Source organism: Scyliorhinus torazame, chromosome 25 (assembly GCF_047496885.1).
Source record: "Scyliorhinus torazame isolate Kashiwa2021f chromosome 25, sScyTor2.1, whole genome shotgun sequence".
Taxonomy (NCBI): Eukaryota; Metazoa; Chordata; class Chondrichthyes; order Carcharhiniformes; family Scyliorhinidae; genus Scyliorhinus; species Scyliorhinus torazame.
In genome coordinates, this window is record NC_092731.1 from 9982838 (window position 1) to 10003801 (window position 20964).

A 20964-nucleotide genomic window follows, 5' to 3' on the forward strand; every position below is an offset into this window, starting at 1 on the left:
CAACTTCAGCTTTTGCCGCTCCTTCAGCAGCCCAGCCTCTGGGGCTTCCGAGTGCCTCCTGTCCACCTGAAGGATCTCCTCCACTAGCCACTCCATCTCCACCGCTCCGCCTTCTCCGTGTGCCCGTATCGAGATGAACTCCCCTCTCACCACTGCCTTCAACGTCTCCCATACCGTGGTTGCCGAAACCGCCCTCGTCGCGTTTATCTCCACATACCTCCGAATGGCCTCCCTCACTCACACACTTCTTCCTCCGCCAACAGCCCCTCCATTTAACATCTAACCTCCATTTTGGGCGCAATCCCCCCCCCCTTACGTGATCCGACACCATTATCGCCGAGTACGCAACATCCATCATTCCCGTCAGTAATGTCTTATCTAAAATAAAGAAGTCAATTCGGGAATACACATTGTGCACATGGGAGAAGAATGAAAATTCTTTCGCTCTCGGCCTCCCAAACCTCATGTGTTCCATAAACCCCCTTAGCTCCTTCGACATCCTCCCTGACCTCGACTGATCCAGCCTTGGATCTTTAACCATATCAAACCACCCCCCCCCCCATAATCAGCCTATGCAAGTCCAGATCAGGGATCTTCCCACCTCCCAAACTCTACATCATCCCAGTTCGGAGCATAAATGTTCACCAGCACCACTGGCATCACCTCCAATTTCACACTTGCCATAACATACCTCCCCCCAGAGTCCACCATTATACTCCCCACTTCAAACACCACCCACTTGTTAATCAAAATCAACCCCCCCCCCCTTAACAGTTACGTAGCAAGAAGAAAGAAAACAAAACGAATGGGGAGAAGCACCTCCTCCCACTCTGCACCAAATTACCAAACTACTCCAAATTACCAAGTTTCAATCCCCAGCCGTGTTGTGTAATTGATCCTCAACATGATTTTTAAGGTTCAGGGAGGAATGCATTCACTTGTCAATCAATTCCTCTTCCACCCACAAACTCCCTCTCGCTTAAATTACTTTACTTAAGTACGGTGTATGGGATTTGTCCGTGGGCTGCAGTGGATTTCGTATTTCTTTTTATATAAAACATTTTATTGAGGTATTTGTGATTTTATAACAATAACAGAAGAAACAATGTACATACAAATATAAACATAGTGCAAGGCCGTCTTCCTCCCTCACAGGTCCCACCTTTCCTACACACTAATCTAAGCTCTGCTGACAGTTAATTTTCTATGAAAGAAGTCAACGAATGGCTGCCACCTCCGGATGAACCCTGACATTGACTCTGTCAGGGCGAACTTGATTTTCTACAGACAAAGAAAGCAAGCCATGGCAGTAAGCCAGGTCTCTGACTTCGGGGGCTTTGAGTCCCTCCAAACTAATCATAGTACAGTGCAAAAGGAGGCCATTCGGCCCATCGAGTCTGCACCGGCTCTTGGAAAGAGCACCCTACCCAAGGTCAACACCTCCACCCTATCCCCATAACCCAGTAACCCCACCCAACACTAAGGGCAATTTTGGACACTAAGGGCAATTTATCATGGACAATCCACCTAACCTGTAATCCACCTAACCGGAGCACCCGGAGGAAACCCACGCACACACGGGGAGGATGTGCGGACTCTGCACAGACAGTGACCCAAGCCGGAATCGAACCTGGGACCCTGGAGCTGTGAAGCAATAGTATCCGTCATCAGGCTGCCAGAGAGGCAAAGGCCAGAACGTTTGCCTCTTTCTCCTCCTGGATTCCCGGATCTTCCGATACTCCGAAAATCGGCACCTCTGGACTCGGTGCCACCCTTGTTTTTCACACCTTGGACATGACATCCACAAACCCCTGCCAGAATCCCCCAAGCTCTGGGCATGCCCAGAACATATGAACATGGTTTGCTGGTCCTCCCGCACACCTTGCGACCTGTCTTCTATCCGAAAGAACCTGCTCATCCGGGCCACTGTCATGTGTGCCCGGTGAACGACCTTAAATTGTATCAGGCTGAGCCTGGCATAATCTGTGGACGCGTTGACTCTACTCAACGCATCTGCCCAGAGACCATCCTCTATCTCTCCTCCTAACTCCTCTTCCCATTCAGCTCCTCGGTCTGCATTTCCTCTGACCCCATGAGTTCTTTATAGATGTCCGAAACCCTCCCCTCTCCCACCCATACTCTGGAAAATACCCTGTCCTATATCCCCCTTGGTGATAGGAGTGGGAAGGTTGAGACCTGCCTGCGTAGGAAGTCCCGCGCCTGCAGATACCTAAACTCATTACCTCCCGTCAATTCCAATTTCTCCTCCAACTCCTTCAGGCTGGGAGAGCTCCCCTCTATGAAATTATCTCCCATCCTCTCGATCCCTGATCTTTGCCATCTCCGAAACCCTCCATCCAGCCTCCCCGGAGCAAACTGATGATTATTGCTCCCACATGCTTCCTCCATTGCCCCCAGACTCTCAGGGTCGCCACCACCACGGTGCTGGTGGAGTACCGTGCCGACGGAATGGCAGAAGCGGTGTTACCAATGCCTCCAAACTCGTGCCCTTACATGATGCTGCCTCTACTCGCTCCCCCCCCCCACTTCCTAATCGGCTATATTTGCCGCCCATAGAAATTGCTAAAGTTCGGCAATGCCAGCCCCCCCCACCGGCTACGCCCCAGCATCCCCTTGTTTACCCGTTTAAAAAAGGCCCGTGGAATAAAGATGGGGAGACACTGAAAAACAAACAGTAATTTCGGGAGCACCGGCATTTTCACTGTCTGTACCGTCCCAGCGAGCGACAGCGGGAACAAATCCCACCTTCGGAAGTCTTCCTTCATTTGGTCCACCAGTCAGGTCAAATGTAACTTATGTAGCCGTTCCCATTCCCGTGTCACCTGGAAGCCGAGGTACCAAAAGCTTCCTCCTATCACTCTAAACGGCAACTCCCCCAGTCGCCTCTCCTGCCCCCTTGCCTGGATCGCGAACATCTCACTTTTGCCCATGTTCAATTTATAATCCTTCGCCGGGCTACCAGGGACGCAAAGGCCAGAATACTGGCCTCTTTCGCCTCCTGCACTCCTGGCTCCTCTGCAACCCCAAATATTGCAAGCCCCCCGCCCGGTTTGACCCTGGATCCTACCGCCCTCGACGCCGTTCTCGCTATGCCCTTCCAAAATTCCTCCAGCGCTGTGCATGCCCAGAACATATGGATGGTTTGCTGGGCTCCCTGAGCACCTAACACACCTGTCCTCACCCCCAAAAAACCGGCTCATCCTTGTCCTGGTCATGTGTGCCCTGTGCAGCACCTAAAACTGTATGAGGCTGAGCCTTGTGCACAAAGAGGAAGAGTTCACCCTCCCGAGGGCATCTGCCCACATCCTCTCCTCGATCTCCTCCCCCAACTCCTCCTCCCACTTACCTTTCAACTCCACCACTGAGGCCTCCTCCTCCTCCTGCATCACCTGGTATGTTGCCGAGATCTTCCCCTCTCCAACCCACGCCCCCGAGAGCACCCTGTCCTGTACCGTGCGTGGTGGCAGCAGCGGGAATTCCACAACTTGCCGCCTGGCAAGCACCCTTATCTGTAGATACCTAAAGGCGTTTCCCGGGGGGAGCCCGTACTTCTCCTCTAGCTCACCCAGGCTCGCGAACTTCCCATCCACAAACATGTCCCCCAACCTTCTTAACCCTGCCCTGTGCCACCTCGAAAACCCTCCATCTATTCTCCCTGGAACAAACCGGTGGCTCCCCCGTATCCGGGTCCACACCGAGGCCCCCGCTTCCCCCCTGTGCCGCCTCCATTGCCCCCAAATTGTGAGGGCAGCCGCCACCACCGGGCTCGTGGTATACCTCATTGGGAGCGGCAGCGGCGCCGTTGCCAGCACCTCCAGACTCGTACCCTCACAAGACACCATCTCGAGCCTCTTCCATGACGCCCCCTCCCCCTCCATCACCCACTTGCGCACCATCGCCGCATTGGTGGCCCAGTAGTACCCACAGAGGTTGGGCAGCGCCAGCCCCCTCCCCCCCCCCCCATCCCTACTCCGCTCCAGGAACACCCTTCTCAACCTCGGGAGTCCCTCACGCCCACACAAACCCCGTTATGCTCCTGTTGACCCGCCTAAAGAAGGCCTTCGGGATAAGAATGGGGAGGCACAGGAACAGGAACAAAAGCCTTGGGAGTACCGTCATCTTGACCGACTGCACCCTACCCACCAGGGACAGCGGCAACCTGTCCCACCTCTTAAACTCCTCCTCCATTTGCTCCACCAGCCTCGTGAAATTAAGTCTATGCAGGGCCCCCCCAGCTCTTGGCCACCTGGACCCCCAAATACCTGAAGCTCCTCTCCGCCCTTTTCAGTGGGAGCTCGCCAATCCCCCTCTCCTGGTCCCCTGGGTGAACCACAAACTCGCTCTTCCCCATGTTGAGCTTGTACCCTGAGAAATCCCCGAACTCCATGAGGATCCTCATTACCTCCGGCATTCCCCCCACCGGGTCCGCCACATATAGCAGCAAGTCGTCCGCATAGTGACACCCTATGCTCCTCCCCACCCCGCACCAGCCCCCTCCAGTTCCTCGACTCCCTCAGTGCCATTCCCAGGGGTTCAATCGCCAGCGCGAAGAGCAGGGGGACAAGGGACACCCCTGCCTCGTCCTTCGATGCAACCGAAAGTACTCAGTACTCAGAACTCTTGTTCGTGGCCACTCGCCATCGGGACCTCGTACAACAGCCTAACCCACCTGACGAACCCCCTCCCCAAATCCAAACCTCTTCAGCACCTCCCGCAAGTACCCCCACTCTACCCTATCGAAGGCCTTCTCAGCGTCCATCGCTGCCACTATCTCTGCCTCCCCCTCCCTCGCCGGCAACATAATAACGTTCAGGAGATTCCGCACATTCGCGTTCAACTGCCTCCCCTTCACGAACCCCGTCTGGTCTTCGTGGATGACCTGCGGCACACAAACCTGAATTCTCGTGGCTAAGACCTTCGCCAGCACCGTGGCATCTACATTTAACAATGAAATCAGCCTGTCAGACCCACACTGCAGGGGATCCTTGTCCCGCTTCAGGATCAAGGAGATCAGTGCCCAGGACATCGTCGGGGGCAACAGCCCCTTCTCCGTTGCCTCATTGGAGGTCCTGACCAGCAACAGGCCCAAATATCTTTTGTAAAATTAGACCGGGAAACCATCCGGCCCCGGTGCCTTCCCCGCCTGCATGCTTCCTATCCCTTTGGTCAGCTCCTCCAGCCCAACCGGGGCCCCTAATCCCGCCACCAGTCCCTCCTCCACCTTCGGAAACCTCAATTGGTCCAGGAAGCGGCCCATCCCTCCCCCCTCCAGTGGGGGCTCGGACTGATACATTTCCTCATAAAAGTCCCTGAAAACCCCATTGATGGCAACCCCACTCTCTCCCCCCCCCCCCCCAATCCTTAATTCCCCCAATCTCCCTAGCTGCATCCCACTTCCGAAGCTGGTGCGCCAGCATCCGACTTGCCTTTTCCCCATAGTCATAAATCGCCCCCTGGGCCTTTCTCCACTGCGCCTCCGCCTTCCTGGTGGTCAACAGGGCTTTGCCTCTCCCTCAACAGTCCCTCCTCCTACACCTCCGCATACCTCCTGTCTACCCTCACCAACTCCCCCACCAGCCTCTTCCTCTGCTCTCTCCTCTCCTTGTGGGTCCTGATGGAGAACAGCTCTCCCCTAACCACCTCCTTCAGCGCCTCCCAGACCATCCCCACTCGGACCTCCCCGTTATCGTTGGCCTCCAGGTATCCCTCCATGCTTGTTCGGACCCACTTGCTCACCTCCTCGTCCGCTAACAACCCCACCTCCAAGCGCCACAACGGGTGCTGGTCCCTATCCTCCCCCAGCTCTAGGTCTACCCAATGCGGGGCGTGATCCGAAATGGCTATCGCTGAGTACTCAGTATCCTCTACTTTCGCAATCACGCCCTGCTCATAACAAAAAAGTAGATCCGGGAATAGGCCTTATGAACGTGCGAGAAGAATGAAAATTCCCTAGCCCCCAGCCTTGCAAATCTCCAAGGGTCCACCCCTCCCATCTGGTCCATAAACCCCCTCAGCACTTTAGCCGCCGCCGGCCTCCTACCCGTCCTAGACCTGGAGCGATCCAGTGCCGGATCCAACACCGTGTTAATGTCCCCCCCCCCGCCATTATCAGGACCCCCACTTCCAAGTCCGGGATCCGACCCAACATGCACCGCATAAAACCCGCAACGTCCCAGTTCGGGGTGTACACGCTGACCAGCACCACCTTTTCACCTTGCAGCTTACCACTTACCATTACGTACCTGCCGCCATTGTCTGTCACAATGCTCGATGCCTCGAAAGACACCCTCTTTCCCACCAAGATCGCCACCCCCGATTTTTGGCATCCAGTCCTAAATGAAACACCTGGCCTACCCACCCCTTCCTCAATCTTACCTGGTCTGCCACCTTCAGGTGTGTCTCCTGGAGCATGACCACATCCGCCTTCAGCCCCTTCAGGTGTGCGAACACGCGGGCCCGCTTAACCAGCCCGTTCAGCCCCCTTACGTTCCAGGTTATCAGCCGTATCAGGGGGCTACCTGTCCCCCTCCCCCGCCGACTAGCCATAACCCCTCCTCGGCCAGCCACGCGCCCCATGCCCGTCCCGTTCCCCACGGCGGCAGACCCCCGTTGTTGCTCGTTTTAGCCTTAGTTTAATTGCTCAAATTCTGTCACCTTTGCTCTTGAGTCGCCAGGTATCTTTCTGATACCGCCACGTGGTTCAAGTCCGAGTAATGATTAATAATCCAACAACCGCATAGTAAGAGTTCAATCAACACTCATTTATTATATACAGCAATTAATACTTATACAATAATTCTACTTCTAAACTACTACCTACCACTAACAGGCCAATACTTAAACTTTGGAAATGGCCCACCAGGTCAGGGAAACGAATAGCCTTTCGAATGGGTTCTGAGCCTGCGGGATTCAAAAGCTGGTACAGGTCAATAGTCAGGAGTGTCTATCTGGTAGCGATCGTTGGAGTAAAACTTGCGGTTTCTTTCAGCAAGGGTCTCGAAGGGTGCGGAGCGGAAAAGAAGGGTCGAGTTGAACTTGGCCCCTATTCTTATAGTCCCCAGGGGCTTCCCGCCTCTCGGGGCGGACCTTGTACCTGGTTCCAAGTGATTGGACTTGGTCCCAATCACTTGGTTCGATATTCTCCAATACTGGAGCGATTCCTTGATCGAGGGGTGGTCGTTTACCTTTCTTTGTGTCAGCTCCTGCTGGCGCCGAAAGGTCTGGGTCGGCTTTGAGTTGCTAATTTGTAGCAATTGTTCACGGGGATGGCTGATTAATATGCAGATGGCTGGGGTGTTGTGATGTTGATGGCTGCAGGTATCGGTTTGGTCTGGCTTCGCCAGAGGCGAATACACTGTTTTACTGCAGCTGTCTGTTTGAGTCCTGTTGGCTGATTTTCCCATCGGCCTCTTCCGTTCGCCATTTTAAATGGGGGTTTGGCCATTCTAATCGGGAGTCAGCCATTTTACATGGCTACACCGTCCCAACACCCTCTACTTGCTCCAGCTCCCCCTTGGCCATACCAGCAGCAACCCGGTTCCCCCCCACCCCCCAGCTAGGACCCCTCCTAGCTGCATTGCTCCCCCCATTGCACTCCCGCAAGTCAGCTGACTCCTGCTGACCCCGGCCACTCCCACCTCTCCTTCGACTCCTCCCATTGTGGGACTTCCCCTCCCCCTCCATTACCCACCAGCAGGTTCTCCGCCTCCCCCTTCCATCCCAAGCGCGGGAAAAAAACGGCGCTTCCCCGCCCCTGCCCTGCCCCCTCCAGCCTTCAGCACAGGAAAAAGCCGCGCTTTCCACCTGTCCGGCCCTGCCTCCTTTGTCGCAGTTCTTTTTACAGGCCCAGTCCCCTCACCCCCGACTCGGGCCTCACCCTCCCCCGCGGGGCCCCATCCCCCCCTACTCCCATCAGCGAGTTTAACATGGTGACCACATAGGCCCCCACGTCCGACCCCTCCAGCCCCTCCGGGAGGCCCAGGATCCGCAGATTCTTCCGCCTCGATCGATTCTCTATCTCCTCGAACTGTTCCTGCCATTTCTTGTGGAGAGCCTCGGGCGCCTCCACCTTTACCGCTAGGCCCAAGATCTCGTCCTCGTGATCTGAGATCTTTAGTCGGACCTCCCGGATCGCCACCCCCTGGGCCGTCTGGGTCTCCAGCAGCTTATCAATAGAAGCCTTCATCGGCTCCAGCAGGTCCGCTTTGAGCTCCCTGAAGCAGCACTGGATAACCTCCTGCTGCTCCTGCGCCCACGCTGCCTGGTCACCATCCGCGGCCATCTTGCTCTTCTTCCCTCGCACTTTCTTTGGCTTCACCACCACTTTTTTAGTCGCCCCGCTCCTGGTCCAAGCCATACACTGTCGGGGGAATGTTGCAGACTTCTTCCCACACCGGGAAATGTCGAAAAAATGCCGTTGGGGGCCCTGAAAAGAGCTCAAAAGTCCGTTCCAAGCGGGAGCTGCCGAATGTGCGACTTAGCTCCGCATAGCCGCAACCAGAAGTCCCCACAATGAAATTAAATGAAATGAAATGAAATTAAATGAAAATCGCTTATTGTCACAAGTAGGCTTCAAATGAAGTTACTGTGAAAAGCCCCTAGTCGCCACATTCCGGCGCCTGTTCGGGGAGGCTGTTATGGGAAATAAAAATGCAAACTTTAACTTACGTAAATATACGGCAGCTCCAGGATCAATACATAAGGCATTACAAATATGGTCCAAAAACAAAAACATTTTTAACGTGAACACTGCAGCAAAGTTCAAACACCTCAGTCCCCTGCCAGCCCCTTCCTTCTGGCGAAGTCCATCGCTTCCTCTGCGACTCAAAATAGAAGTGTTGCTCCTCATAGGTGACCCAAAGACGGGCCGGATACAGCAGTCCAAACTTCACCTTCTTGAAAGGAGTTGACTTTACTTTGTTGAACCCGGCTCTTCTCCTGGCTACGTCCGCACTCAGGATGCTGTTCTCCCACTTACAGCTCCGTGACTGCCTGGCCCACCATAAAATACGCTCCTTGTCCAGTGTAGCGCACAAAGACTCACGAGAGACGAATAGAGATGAAGTCGATGAGGCTTTATTAAGCGTGACTTGTTCCCCGCAGTTCAGTAACAGACTGGCCTGCGGGGGAGAACTCCTGGTTCTTATACTCCGCCTTCAGGGCGGAGCTAGAGGTCAACAGCCAACCAGGACCCGGGATCTGTCAGCCAATGACATCACGGCTTCACAGTCCCACATGACCCCTAATGCATACGACCACATCCAGGTACCTGTGCAATCTCACCACCATCGCCCTCAGGGGGTCACCTACACCCGGCTTCTTCGCTAGTGCTCTGTGCACCCTGTCCATCTCCAAGGGTCAGGTGAACGTCCCATCCCCCATTAGCTTCTCGAGCATACCCGCTATATATGCCCCTGCATCCGCTCCTTCGGACCCCTCCGGGAACCAATGATCCTCTATTTCTGCCGGCGGGACCTACTCTCTAGCTCCTTCACCTTATCCTGAAGCCTTTTCTGCTGGTCTCTCAGCATCCCCGCCTCCACATCTATTGCTGTTTGATGTTCTGCATGCTCGGTCAATGCATTCTCCAATGCATTTCTGGATCGCCCGATCTTGAGCATCCAATCTCTGTTCCAGCAGAGCAATCGATTCCCTAATCGGGTCCAAGCATTCCTGTTTCTGCTTGGCGAAGCCCTCTTGAATAAACTTCATCAACTGTTCCGTCGACCACAGAGTCGTCGAGCCAGGACTCCAGTCGTCCGCTATGCTTTTTCCCGCTGCAGCTTCAACTCAGGCCTTCTCTGTTTGCCTACTTCTTCCTTTGCGAGTATTCCTAGTCCGCCTCTCCATGCACTGGTGTGGGACCCCTCCTCAGTCACGTCCACTATCAATTTTCCAATTAAAATCAGAGAAAAAAATCAGGGAAAAGGTTCCAAGGTCCGACCCGAGCGGGAGGCACCAAATGTGCGACCTATTCCTTCATGGCCGCCACCGGAAGTCGGATTTCGTATTTCAACCAGAGAAATCGTACTGCCATATTCAAGCAGATTTTCCCTATGAAATATGGAAATTCCGTGCTAGTTGGCAGTGCTGAATTGGCCTAGAATTGAAAAAAATTGTATGTTTTTTGTGATGTTGGTTGAGGGATTGATATTGGACCACTCTTCTTTAAATAGTAGTATTACATTAACATAAGAGAGCAGGTCAGGCTTGTCTCATCCAAAAGATGGAACTTACAGCAGTGCAGCACCCACTCAGTACTGTGCTGATTGTGTTCATCTCTGGAATGCAGCTTGACGAGCCAACCTATTAACTCAAGTGACAATGCTACTCCTAATCTAAAGTTGACACTTGTATCTTACATTTACTAATTCTGAACACAGCCTAATCTTCAGTATCCAGAATCATGTCTAATCTATTGTTGCAGAAGTCTATGCTGTCTGCACGTTGACTTAATTTTGTGTGATCCAATTTCCTGATTGAGTTGCAGCACTCATCCACATGGTCAACTGCAGCCTACTTTACAGACACGTTTTCATTCCTGCATCTTGATTGTGTTCAAATTGACTCATTAGGAGAGAATGTAAGGAAGAGACTGTAGGGGCAAGAAGAAAGGGGATACAGGTTATTGGAGAGGACATAGGGGAGCAAAGGTGATCAGGTGGGAAGGAGAGGGGGAATAGCTGAATAAGATGGCAGCATGGTGGCAGTGGTTAGCACGGAAACCTCACAACTCCAGGGCCTCAGATTTGTTCCTGCCCTTGGGAGACCGTCTGAGTGGAGTTTGCATATTCTCTCCGTGTCTACGTGGAGTTTGCACATTCTTGTGGGTTTCCGCTGGATGCTCCGTTTTCTTCCCAAACTCCAAACATGTGTAGGTTAGGTGAATTGGCATTGCTAAATTGCTCCTTAATGTCCAAAAGGTTAGCTGGGGTTACGGGGACAGGGTGCTCTTTCAGAGGGTTGGTGCACACTTGATGGGCTGAATGGCCTCATTCCGCACTATAGAGATTCGATTCGATGATTCGATTGTGAGCAGTTTTGGGCCCCATATCAAAGGAAGGATGTGCTGGCCTTGGAAAGGGTCCAGAGGAGGTTCGCAAGAATGATCCGTGGAATGATAAGCTTGTCATACGAGGAACGGTTGAGGACTCTGGGTCTGTACTCAATGGTGTTTAGAAGGATCGGGGGGGGGGGGGGGGGGGGGCTGTTTATTGAAACTTACAGAATACTGTGAGGCCTAGATCGAGTGGACGTGGAGAGGATGTTTCTACTAGTAGGAAAAACTAGAACCCTAGGGCACAATTTCAGAGTGAAGGGACGATCCTTTAAAACTGAGATGAGGAGGAATGTCTTCAGCCAGAGGGTGATGAATCTTTGGAACTCTGCCATAGAATGCTGTGGAGGCCAAATCACTGAGTCTTTTAAGACAGAGATAGATAGGTTATGTTTTTTAAAATGTTTTTATTAAGGCACTTGTCTATACATTAAACGCAACCAACACAAGAGAAAGAACAAACCTCATAACAAATAACAACCTCCCTGCCGTTCCCCTCCACCTGTCCTGCCCTCCCCATTTTAACCCCTATATCTCTCTCCACCCCCTACAACCGGTTCGCGGGCCTCCCCAAGCACCGTCCACACCTATCCTCCACCCGCTCACAGAACCTGCTCATCCTTGCCACCGTCATATGTGCCTTATACACTACCTCAAACTGAATAAGGCTAAGCCTAGCACACAACAAAAATGCAGTCACCCACCTCAGATCCTCCTCCCACAGCCCAGCCTCTATTTCCCTCCCCAGCACCTCCTCAATTTATGCAGCTGTTCCCATCCTCGCGCCACTTGGATGCCCGAATATCTGAAACTTGCCCCCACCACCTTAAACGGCAGCTCGACCCACCTCAACTCCTGCCCCCTGGCCTCGATTGGGAAGACCTCACTTTTCCCCATGTTTAGCTTGTATCCGGAGAACCGGCCAAACTCCACGAGAATATTCATAATTTCCCAGATCGTCTACATATACTAAGACCCTGTGCTCCACACCCTCCCTCTGTACTATCCCTCTCCAAACCCTTGAGGCTCTATCTGCCATTGCCAATGGCTCTATTGCCAAGGCAAAAAGCAAAGTGGAGAGTGGGCACCCCCGCCTTGTCCCACAGTGTACCCCGAAGTACCTCGAACTTACCCAATTTGTTTGTATGCTCGCTACCAGCGCCCTATACAACAAACAGACCCAGACCATAAACCCCTGCCCGAACCGTCCCAGCACTTCCCATAAATACTACCATTCTACTTTTTCAGCGTCCCTAGCAACCGCCACCACCACATCCTGTCTCTCCAGAGCCATCATTATCACATTTAGTAATCGTATAACTGACAGATGCTTCCCCTTCACAAACCCCATCTGGTCTTCCACTATCACCCCCGGCACACTCCGCGAGGCCAAGATCTTTGCCAGTAATTTGGCATCCACATTCAGCAATGATATCGGGCGATAGGACCCACACTGCTCCGGGTCATTATCCTTTTTCAATATTAGGGATATGGAAGCTTGTGATAACCAAAGGGGAAGTTCCCCCTTATCCCTCGCCTAGTTATATGCCCTTACCAGCAGGGGCCCCAGTTCCCACAAAATAAAATCTGCGAGTACACCCTGTGCACATGGGAGGAGTACGAAAATTCCTATGCCCTCAGCCTCCCAAACCTCTACTATGGGTGTGCCCCCCCCCCCTCCAAGCGCTCCACGCACCCCTTCAACTACTTTGCCACCGCCGGCACCCTCCCCAACAGCTAAATCGAACGGTCCAAACCCAGTTCAATGGCCGTATTAAAGCCCAACCCCATAATCAACTGGTGTGTGTCCAGGTTCGGGATCTTCCTCAGCATCCGGAGAATCAACACCGACCCAGTTTGAGGCATCAACATTCACCAAGACCACTGGCATCCCCTCCAGCTTCCCACTCACCATCACAAACCTTCCTCCTGAAACAGCCACAATATTCCCCACCTCAAACGCTACCCGCTTGCTTATCAGTACCTCCACACCCGCATCTACATATCTAATCCTGAATGGTAGACATGCCCTACCCACCCTTTCCTTAGCCGAGACTGATCACCTAGCTTATTGTTATAACCTGCCGACTTACCATTGGCTGGGGACTAATGACTATCCCACAATCCTGTGGGAGTATGAACTTCCCCAATGAGGGGGGGGGGCGGAGAAACCACTAGTTAACTCCTAGTATAAATAAGCTGGCCAGTTCAGGAACCAGGAGGAAGGAGTATGTAGCAAGGGAAGTTACTGCTACTGTTATGTATATATGTTATAGTTAATAAATGTTATTACTTTGTATCCTGAAAACTCGTGCTGGATTCTTCGTGGCCCTTACAAAACTGGCGACGAAGGTTAAAGTGAATAGCCGTCTACACTGCTGAAGCCACCTCCCTGGATTTTTGTTGGATACAGGTTGGAAGTTGTTTTCTATTATACCATGCCTCTGTACGGACGTTTGGATGTTTTTGATGCTGCGCTGGAAAGCTGGAACCAGTACACACAACGGATGCGTTACTATTTCCGGGCAAACAATATCACCGAAAATGAGCGCCAGGTGGTCATATTGCTCACCGCCTGCGGCCCGCATACGTTTGGGGTGATTAGGAGCCTTACGTACCCAGCTGCGCCGGACACCAAAACGTTTGATGAACTTGTGAATATAGTGGGGCAACATTTTAACCCAACCCCGTCCACGATAGTCCAACGTTACCGGTTTAATACCGCTGAGAGGACCCCTGGAGAATCCCTTGCCGATTTTCTATCCAGGCTACACAGGATTGCGGAGTACTGTGACTATGGTGAGACCTTGCCAGAAATGTTACGCGACCGTTTGGTTTGCGGTATTAACAATGTGGCCACCCAGAGAAAGTTGTTAGCGGAGCCAACATTGACTTTTCAACAGGCCATTCAAATAGTATTGTCCCGAGAGAGCGCAGAGCGAGGAGTACAGGAGCTACAGGGAATGGAAGTGCATGCCTTGGGGCGCAACCCCTTCCGTCCGAAAACGTCCCCCCGCACTCCTGCGGTACCTTGGGCGAGGCAACGTCCGGACCGACGCCAGTGGCCGTCGGACATCCCTCCCTGAAGGGAGCCTTCTCCAGAGCCAATGGATGAGGAGCCATGTCCGTGTCAGACTTGTAGGCGCCGACCCCGTCGCGGACGGCGGTCCTGGGGGCCGCCGTCGTTCCGACCGAAACTGGGTCCAGCCCAGGGGCCGTAACTGGGACCAGCCCAGAGGCCGTACATTCCATGTGGATGAACCTGCGGCGACTGCTCCTGAGGACGTGGAGACGGAGGACGACTGCCTGCAGCTGCATTGTGTGGCAGCTCCCGGTGTGGCCCCCATTAAGGTGACAGTCCGGGTCAATGGCCACCCGCTTGAGATGGAGCTGGATACTGGCGCAGCGGTCTCCGTGATCGCCCAGCGGACATTCGACTGCATCAAGCAGGGTATACAGACCCTTACATTAACCGACTCACAGGCCAGGTTGGCCACCTACACTGGGGAACCACTGGACATTGCAGGAACTACAATGACCCCTGTTGTCTATGGACGCCAGGAGGGGCGTTTCCCACTTATCGTGGTGCGCGGCCATGGGCCCAGCCTGTTGGGTCGGGACTGGTTGCGCCATTTGCGGTTGCAATGGCAGCACATCCTCCAAACAGTTTCTGACGGGTTGACTGAGGTGCTAGGACGATACCCAGATGTATTCCAGCCTGGTTTGGGGAAAATAAAAGGGGCCGTAGCCCGTATCCAAGTTGAACCAGGAGCCACGCCGCGCTATTTCCGCGCGTCCAGTGCCTTACGCCTTGCTCGAGAAGGTAGAAGGGGAGCTCACTCGTTTGGAGAGTTTGGGTATTATCAGGCCCGTCCGTTTTGCTGACTGGGCAGCACCAATTATACCTGTAATGAAGCCAGATGCCACAGTCGCTTGTGTGGCGACTACAAACTTACAGTGAATACGGTTTCCCGACTCGACTGATATCCAATGCCTCACATAGAGGATCTCTACGCAAAACTTGCAGGTGGACTCTCGTTCACAAAATTAGATATGAGTCACGCCTACCTGCAGTTGGAGCTGGACCCTGCCTCCCGACCATATGTAACGATTAATACACACCGGGGCCTGTATGAATATACACGGTTGCCCTTTGGAGTATCCTCTGCCTGCGCAATTTTTCAACGTGTTATGGAGGGCATTTTGAGAGGTTTACCACGTGTGGCTGTCTACCTAGATGACGTTTTGATTATAGGGACGTCGGAGCAGGAACATTTGGACAATCTGGAGGCTGTCCTTAGACGCCTTTCGGAAGGCTGGGGTCCGTTTACGTCGCACAAAGTGCGTATTTCAGGCAAAGGAAGTAGTCTACCTAGGTTATCGGGTGGACCGCGAAGGTCTGCACCCCGTCGCAGAGAAGGTGCGTGCAATTCAACATGCCCCCGCCCCGACTGACACTTCGCATCTTCGTTCTTTTCTCGGTCTCGTAAACTATTACGGGAAGTTCCTCCCCAATCTGGTAACTACGCTGGCCCCTTTGCACCTTCTGCTAAAGAAAAATCACACCTGGATTTGGGGTCAGTTGCAAGAAACCGCTTTCCGGCGAGTAAAGCAACAATTGTCGTCGTCTGGGTTACTAACCCACTATGATCCTGGAAAGCCTTTGCTCGTCACATGTGATGCATCCCCGTATGGTATTGGGGCCGTCCTGTCCCACAAGATGGAGAACGGGGCCGAACGACCGATAGCTTTTGCCTCCCGCACATTGACTGCAGCGGAGAAAAAGTACGCGCAGATCGAGAAGGAGGGCGTGGCAGTGGTTTTTGCGGTGAAACGCTTCTACCAGTACGTGTACGGCCGCCATTTCACTATCGTGACTGATCATAAGCCCCTGCTGGGACTTTTCAGAGAGGATAAGCCAATACCGCCCATTGCTTCTGCATGGATCCTGCGCTGGGCTTTGTTGCTTGCTGCATACGAGTATTCTCTGGAGCACAAACCAGGTTCGCAGATAGCAAATGCCGACGCACTGAGCCGATTGCCTTTATCGACCGGCCCCATGTCGACCCCCACGACCGGTGAGGTGGTTTCAACCCTAAATTTTATGGACACCTTGCCTGTCACGGCATCACAGATCCGTGAATGGACCCAGACGGAGCCAGTCCTGTCAAAGGTTCGGCACATAGTCCTGTATGGTGGGCAGCATAGACAGCTCCCAGGCGAGTTGCGGGCATTTTCCTCCAAGCTGTCAGAATTCAGCGTGGAAGACGGCATCCTCTTGTGGGGGACGCGTGTGATTGTCCCGGAAAAAGGCCAGGAGCTGATACTATCAGACTTGCACAATGGGCATCCAGGCGTGACCAAAATGAAAATGTTGGCCCGTAGTTATGTCTGGTGGCCAGGCCTTGACACCGACATTGAGAAGGTGGCCCAAAACTGCTCCATTTGCCAGGAGCATCAAAAGCTTCCACCGGCCGCGCCCCTACATCACTGGGAATGGCCAGGGCAGCCTTGGGCACGCTTGCATGCAGATTTCGCAGGCCCTTTTCAAGGATCAATGTCCCTTCTACTAATTGACGCCCAGTCCAAATGGCTAGAGGTGCATAAGATGCAGGGGACAACGACCTGCGCAACAATTGAAAAGATGCGTTTATCGTTTAGTTAGCATGGCCTCCCCGAGGTGCTGGTCACGGATAACGGCACTCCATTTATGAGTGAGGAGTTTGCTAGGTTCACAAAGATGAACGGCGTCCGCCATATCCGCACTGCCCCTTACCACCCAGCTTCAAATTGGTTGGCAAGAGCGCGCAGTGCAGACATTCAAAAGAGGCCTAAAGAAGCAGTCTTCCGGATCAATGGACACGAGACTGGCTCGCTTTTTGTTTACGTACAGGACCACCCCCCCATGCAGTGACTGGGGTAGCTCCCGCAGAACTCCTAATGGGCCGGAGACTTCGCACCCGCCTTAGTATGGTTTTCCCGGACATTGGCGCAAAAGTACGCCGCACACAAGAACGGCAGGGACAGGGATTTTCTCGGCATCGTCCGATTCGGCAGTTTGCGCCCGGTGACCCAGTGTTCGTTCGGAATTTTGCTGGTGGTGCCCAATGGGTTCCTGGTGTAATCTTTCGCCAAATGGGCCCTATATCTTACCAATTGCAAGCCCAGGGTCGTCTCCAGCGAAAACATGTAGACCACGTTCGGTCCAGAAGATCATCCCCTCAAAAGATTCCCCGCCCCCGGAGCTCATTTCAACAACCGCAGAGACCAGAGACAAGGGAAGGTAGTCCTCACAATCTTCCACTGGTGCCTCACTCGAAGCCTGCGCAGGTCGTTACAGGACCAAATGGAGATAGAGGCGCTGACATGACGGAGGCAGCAGACTCTGACTCCGAGATGGAGACACAGGTTGCATCAGAGGGGGAATCCTCGGGTCCACGGGCCGTGGACGTACAACCGTTGCGCCGTTCATCACGGAAGCGCCGGTCTCCGTCTCGTTACACGCCGCCTGATCCAGCGCCGCGTGCAAATGGTGTCCGGCCTGCGGCCAAACGAGTCCGACGCCCTCCTTCGCCAGGGTCTTCGGTGGATTCCTTGGACTTTGGGGGGGGGAGGGATGTTATAACCTGCCTACTTACCATTGGCTGGGGACTAATGACTATCCCACAATCCTGTGGGAGTATGAGCTTCCCCAATGAGGGGGACGGAGAAACCACTAGTTAACTCCTGGAAAAATAAGCTGGCCAGTTCAGGAACCAGGAGGAAGGAGTATGTAGCAAGGGAAGTTACTGCTACTGTTATGTATATATGTTATAGTAAATAAATGTTATTACTTTGTATCCTTAAAACTCGTGCTGTATTCTTCATGGCCCTTACAAAACTTACCAAGTGCATTTCTTGCAAAAAGGCCATGTCCACCTTCCAGCTCCTCGGATGCACGAGCACACGTAACCGTTTGACTGGTCCATTCAGCTCCTTACGTTCCATGTGACCAGCCTTGTCAGGGCACCCCTGCCAATCAACTATATCCTTTCTTGGGCCAGCCGCGGCTCGTGTCACGTGACCCTCCAGGCCCACCCTCGGATGCCTCTTGACAATTCTCAAGTTTGGTCTCTGGGAGCGGTTCTCCAGATCCTCCACCTTCTCCTTTAGCCGCTTCTGGGTCTCCCACATTATCCCAATCTCGGCCGCCTACGAGTAAACTGCTCCTCGTTCTCCCTTCACCACCTCCTCCACTTTCTGAATCGCCTGGCCCTGGGTCTCCAGCCTCTGCTCCACCCGATTGATCCCCATTTTTAGCGGTTCTATCACCTTATCCAGGTCCTCCTGGGCTTTCCTCCTCTACCGGCTGAACTTCTCATTTAAGAAGTCCACCGGTTGCTCCGTAGACCGTTGGGCTGGTAGGGCGGACCATTTACCCTCCACCTGTGGTTCTCAAGAATCTCTTGCTCCAACAGCTCCTTTCTTCTCGACCTACTTCTGGTCAGTGGATCCATCCACCAACACCACCAGTGGAGCTTAACTTTCCCCACCACCTCTACACCTTCTTCCACTAAAACATCCGCCCAGCAAATGGGCAAAGGATCAAAACAAAACCTCCTTGAGCGGGAACTGCCAAATGTGCGACCACTCACTCCATGGCCGCCACCGGAAGTTCAGGCTCTTGATTTTAATAAGAGGATATGGAGAGAAGGCAGGAGAATGGGGATGAGAAACATATCAGCCATGATTGAACGGCAGAGCTGATTTGATGGGCTGAATGGCCTAATTCTGCTCCTATGTCTTATGGTCTAATACACATACTCTTTTCCAGGACCTCAGAACTGCAGTTCCTTTCCTTCTTGTACTTTTTGATGCAGTTCATGGACTTTAAAAACCCAAATAAGTACACCCAACAGCTAGTTTTCTTAATGTAGAAAGAACTTGAATTTATATATTGCCCTCCACTCATGTCCTAAAGCTCTTCACAGCCAATTAAAGTAGATTTGTAATGTAGTCACTGGTTTTGTCGGCCAATTTTCTCAAAGGCTTCCCAAACAGTGATAAGATAAGAGATCAGGTAACGTTTCATGATCCCCACTTGAGTGACCAATCTTGCCCATACACGAGAAGAACTCTCCTGCTAATAAACCTTACTACACCAGGTTAAAGTCCAACAGGTTTGTTTCGAATCACTAGTTTTTGGAGCATAGCTCCTTCCACAGGTGAATCAAATCTGTTGGACTTTAACCTGGTGTTGTAAGACTTCTTACTGTGCTCACCCCAGTCCAACGGCGGCATCTCCACATCATGGCTCATAAACCTATGCTGTATACTTACATTATGAAGGTAGTTTAAGAAATTCTCTTTGCTGGCATCACCACACTTGCCAACAATCTGATGCACAATGAGCAAATTAAATTAATCGATATAAAAGCAGAAAAGAAGCAATGATTCAAGTGTATATTATATAATTTTTCTTTAATCCTATAGAATTGTTATCACATTTGTTTAAACAGCTATAAAATAAAGTTGTGTTAGGAATTCATTCGGTGTTTTGGACTTGTTGCTGTATTATTTTAAGACATAACTGTGATAATCATTCCGTCACTCAGAGGAAGGTCATGACCTTACATCAGAAGATGCCCATGTCTGAACTGTGTTTTGGACTTCCCTTAAACGCTGGGATTTGGGAATGTTTCCCACAAATGATAAAATAGTTGATTCCATGACTGCCACATCTGCCCTTCTCTCCCCTCCCAGTTATTAGCAAGTAATTGAGCACCTACTTTTTACCTTTTCCACAAGCTAGACTCTCTGATATTGATGTTCGTTGGTACAGTCCTTTAGGCAATTTTAAAAAAACCTCCAAGAATCTCCATCCAGACATTTCATAGGTGCATCTGAAAAAATGACCAATTTTCTTTTTCGAAATTAATTCAAGGAATCTGGAATTCGCCGGCTAGAGGCCAGCATTCATTGCCCAGCACTAATTGGTACACCCACAGCGCTGTTAGGGAGGGAGTTTTGGGACCAGCCAGAATGTAAAATGAGGCAAATCCAACTGATTGCTGCATCGTAATTTTAAACAAAATGAAGTGTACTTAATATTTGGAGCTACTTAGCTTGTGCAGTGAGGAGGTTCGGATCTGAACATATTAATAGAGTGACTGGTTAAATCAATCCACATTTTCATTCCATTAGGTGATAAATGGTTGTATATGACTTCTTTCCTTCTGCAATTTCCAACGTTCCCTGAATCACCAGAGTGCAGATATGACCGTCTCTCAGTATGCAATTAGGGAATCCATATATACCAAAGTTGTAGCACGGTGAGTTATATGTTCAGGCATAGGGAAACGTCTGAATTATCTTTGGAAAGCTGTAATTAAAATCTCCCCAAATTTGGGTCTATACATTTGATACTGTGTCTGTGCCGCATTAACACTGGGGTGAGAATACTCTTTACTTACTGTTTTTCAAATTAATGCTGTATTCAAAATTAGAGTCAGACTTTCACTTTTCATCACCCAGCAATGGCATCAAGAGCTCCAAAGGCAGCCACGGAATGGGAGATTCCTCTACTTTAGCTGAAAGTGTGCTACTGCCTGAAACTAAAGAGAATTAAGAAAAAAAAGATGGTGCATCTTTACACAAAACTTCAATAAAGTACTGACATGCATTTACTCATTTTTAAAATAAATCAAATTTATTCACTTCATGTTCATAACCACAGCCCAAACATTGGTCTGGATTTACTGGCTGTTCACGCCGACAGCATATTCCGGTCCCACGCCGAGGCGCAAGTTTCCCGGCGATGAGGGGTGCAGTCAACGGGAAATCCGTTGACAACGGCAGGACCGGTAGATCCCGCTGAAAAACATGCAGCGGGTTGGTGGGTAAATCCC

The 20964-nt window shown here is 51.9% G+C and overlaps 1 protein-coding gene across 1 annotated transcript in view; it reads left to right on the forward strand.

The window, feature by feature from the left end:
• LOC140402298 (cytochrome P450 2C3-like) overlaps positions 1-20695 on the forward strand; it is a 121408-nt gene extending 100713 nt beyond the window's left edge. Inside the window, exon 10 of the mRNA XM_072489970.1 lies at positions 20591-20695. Coding sequence (XP_072346071.1) covers positions 20591-20646 — 56 coding nt within the window. The 3' untranslated portion in view covers positions 20647-20695. The remainder of the gene's footprint in view (positions 1-20590) is intronic.
• Positions 20696-20964: the final 269 nt, after the last annotated feature.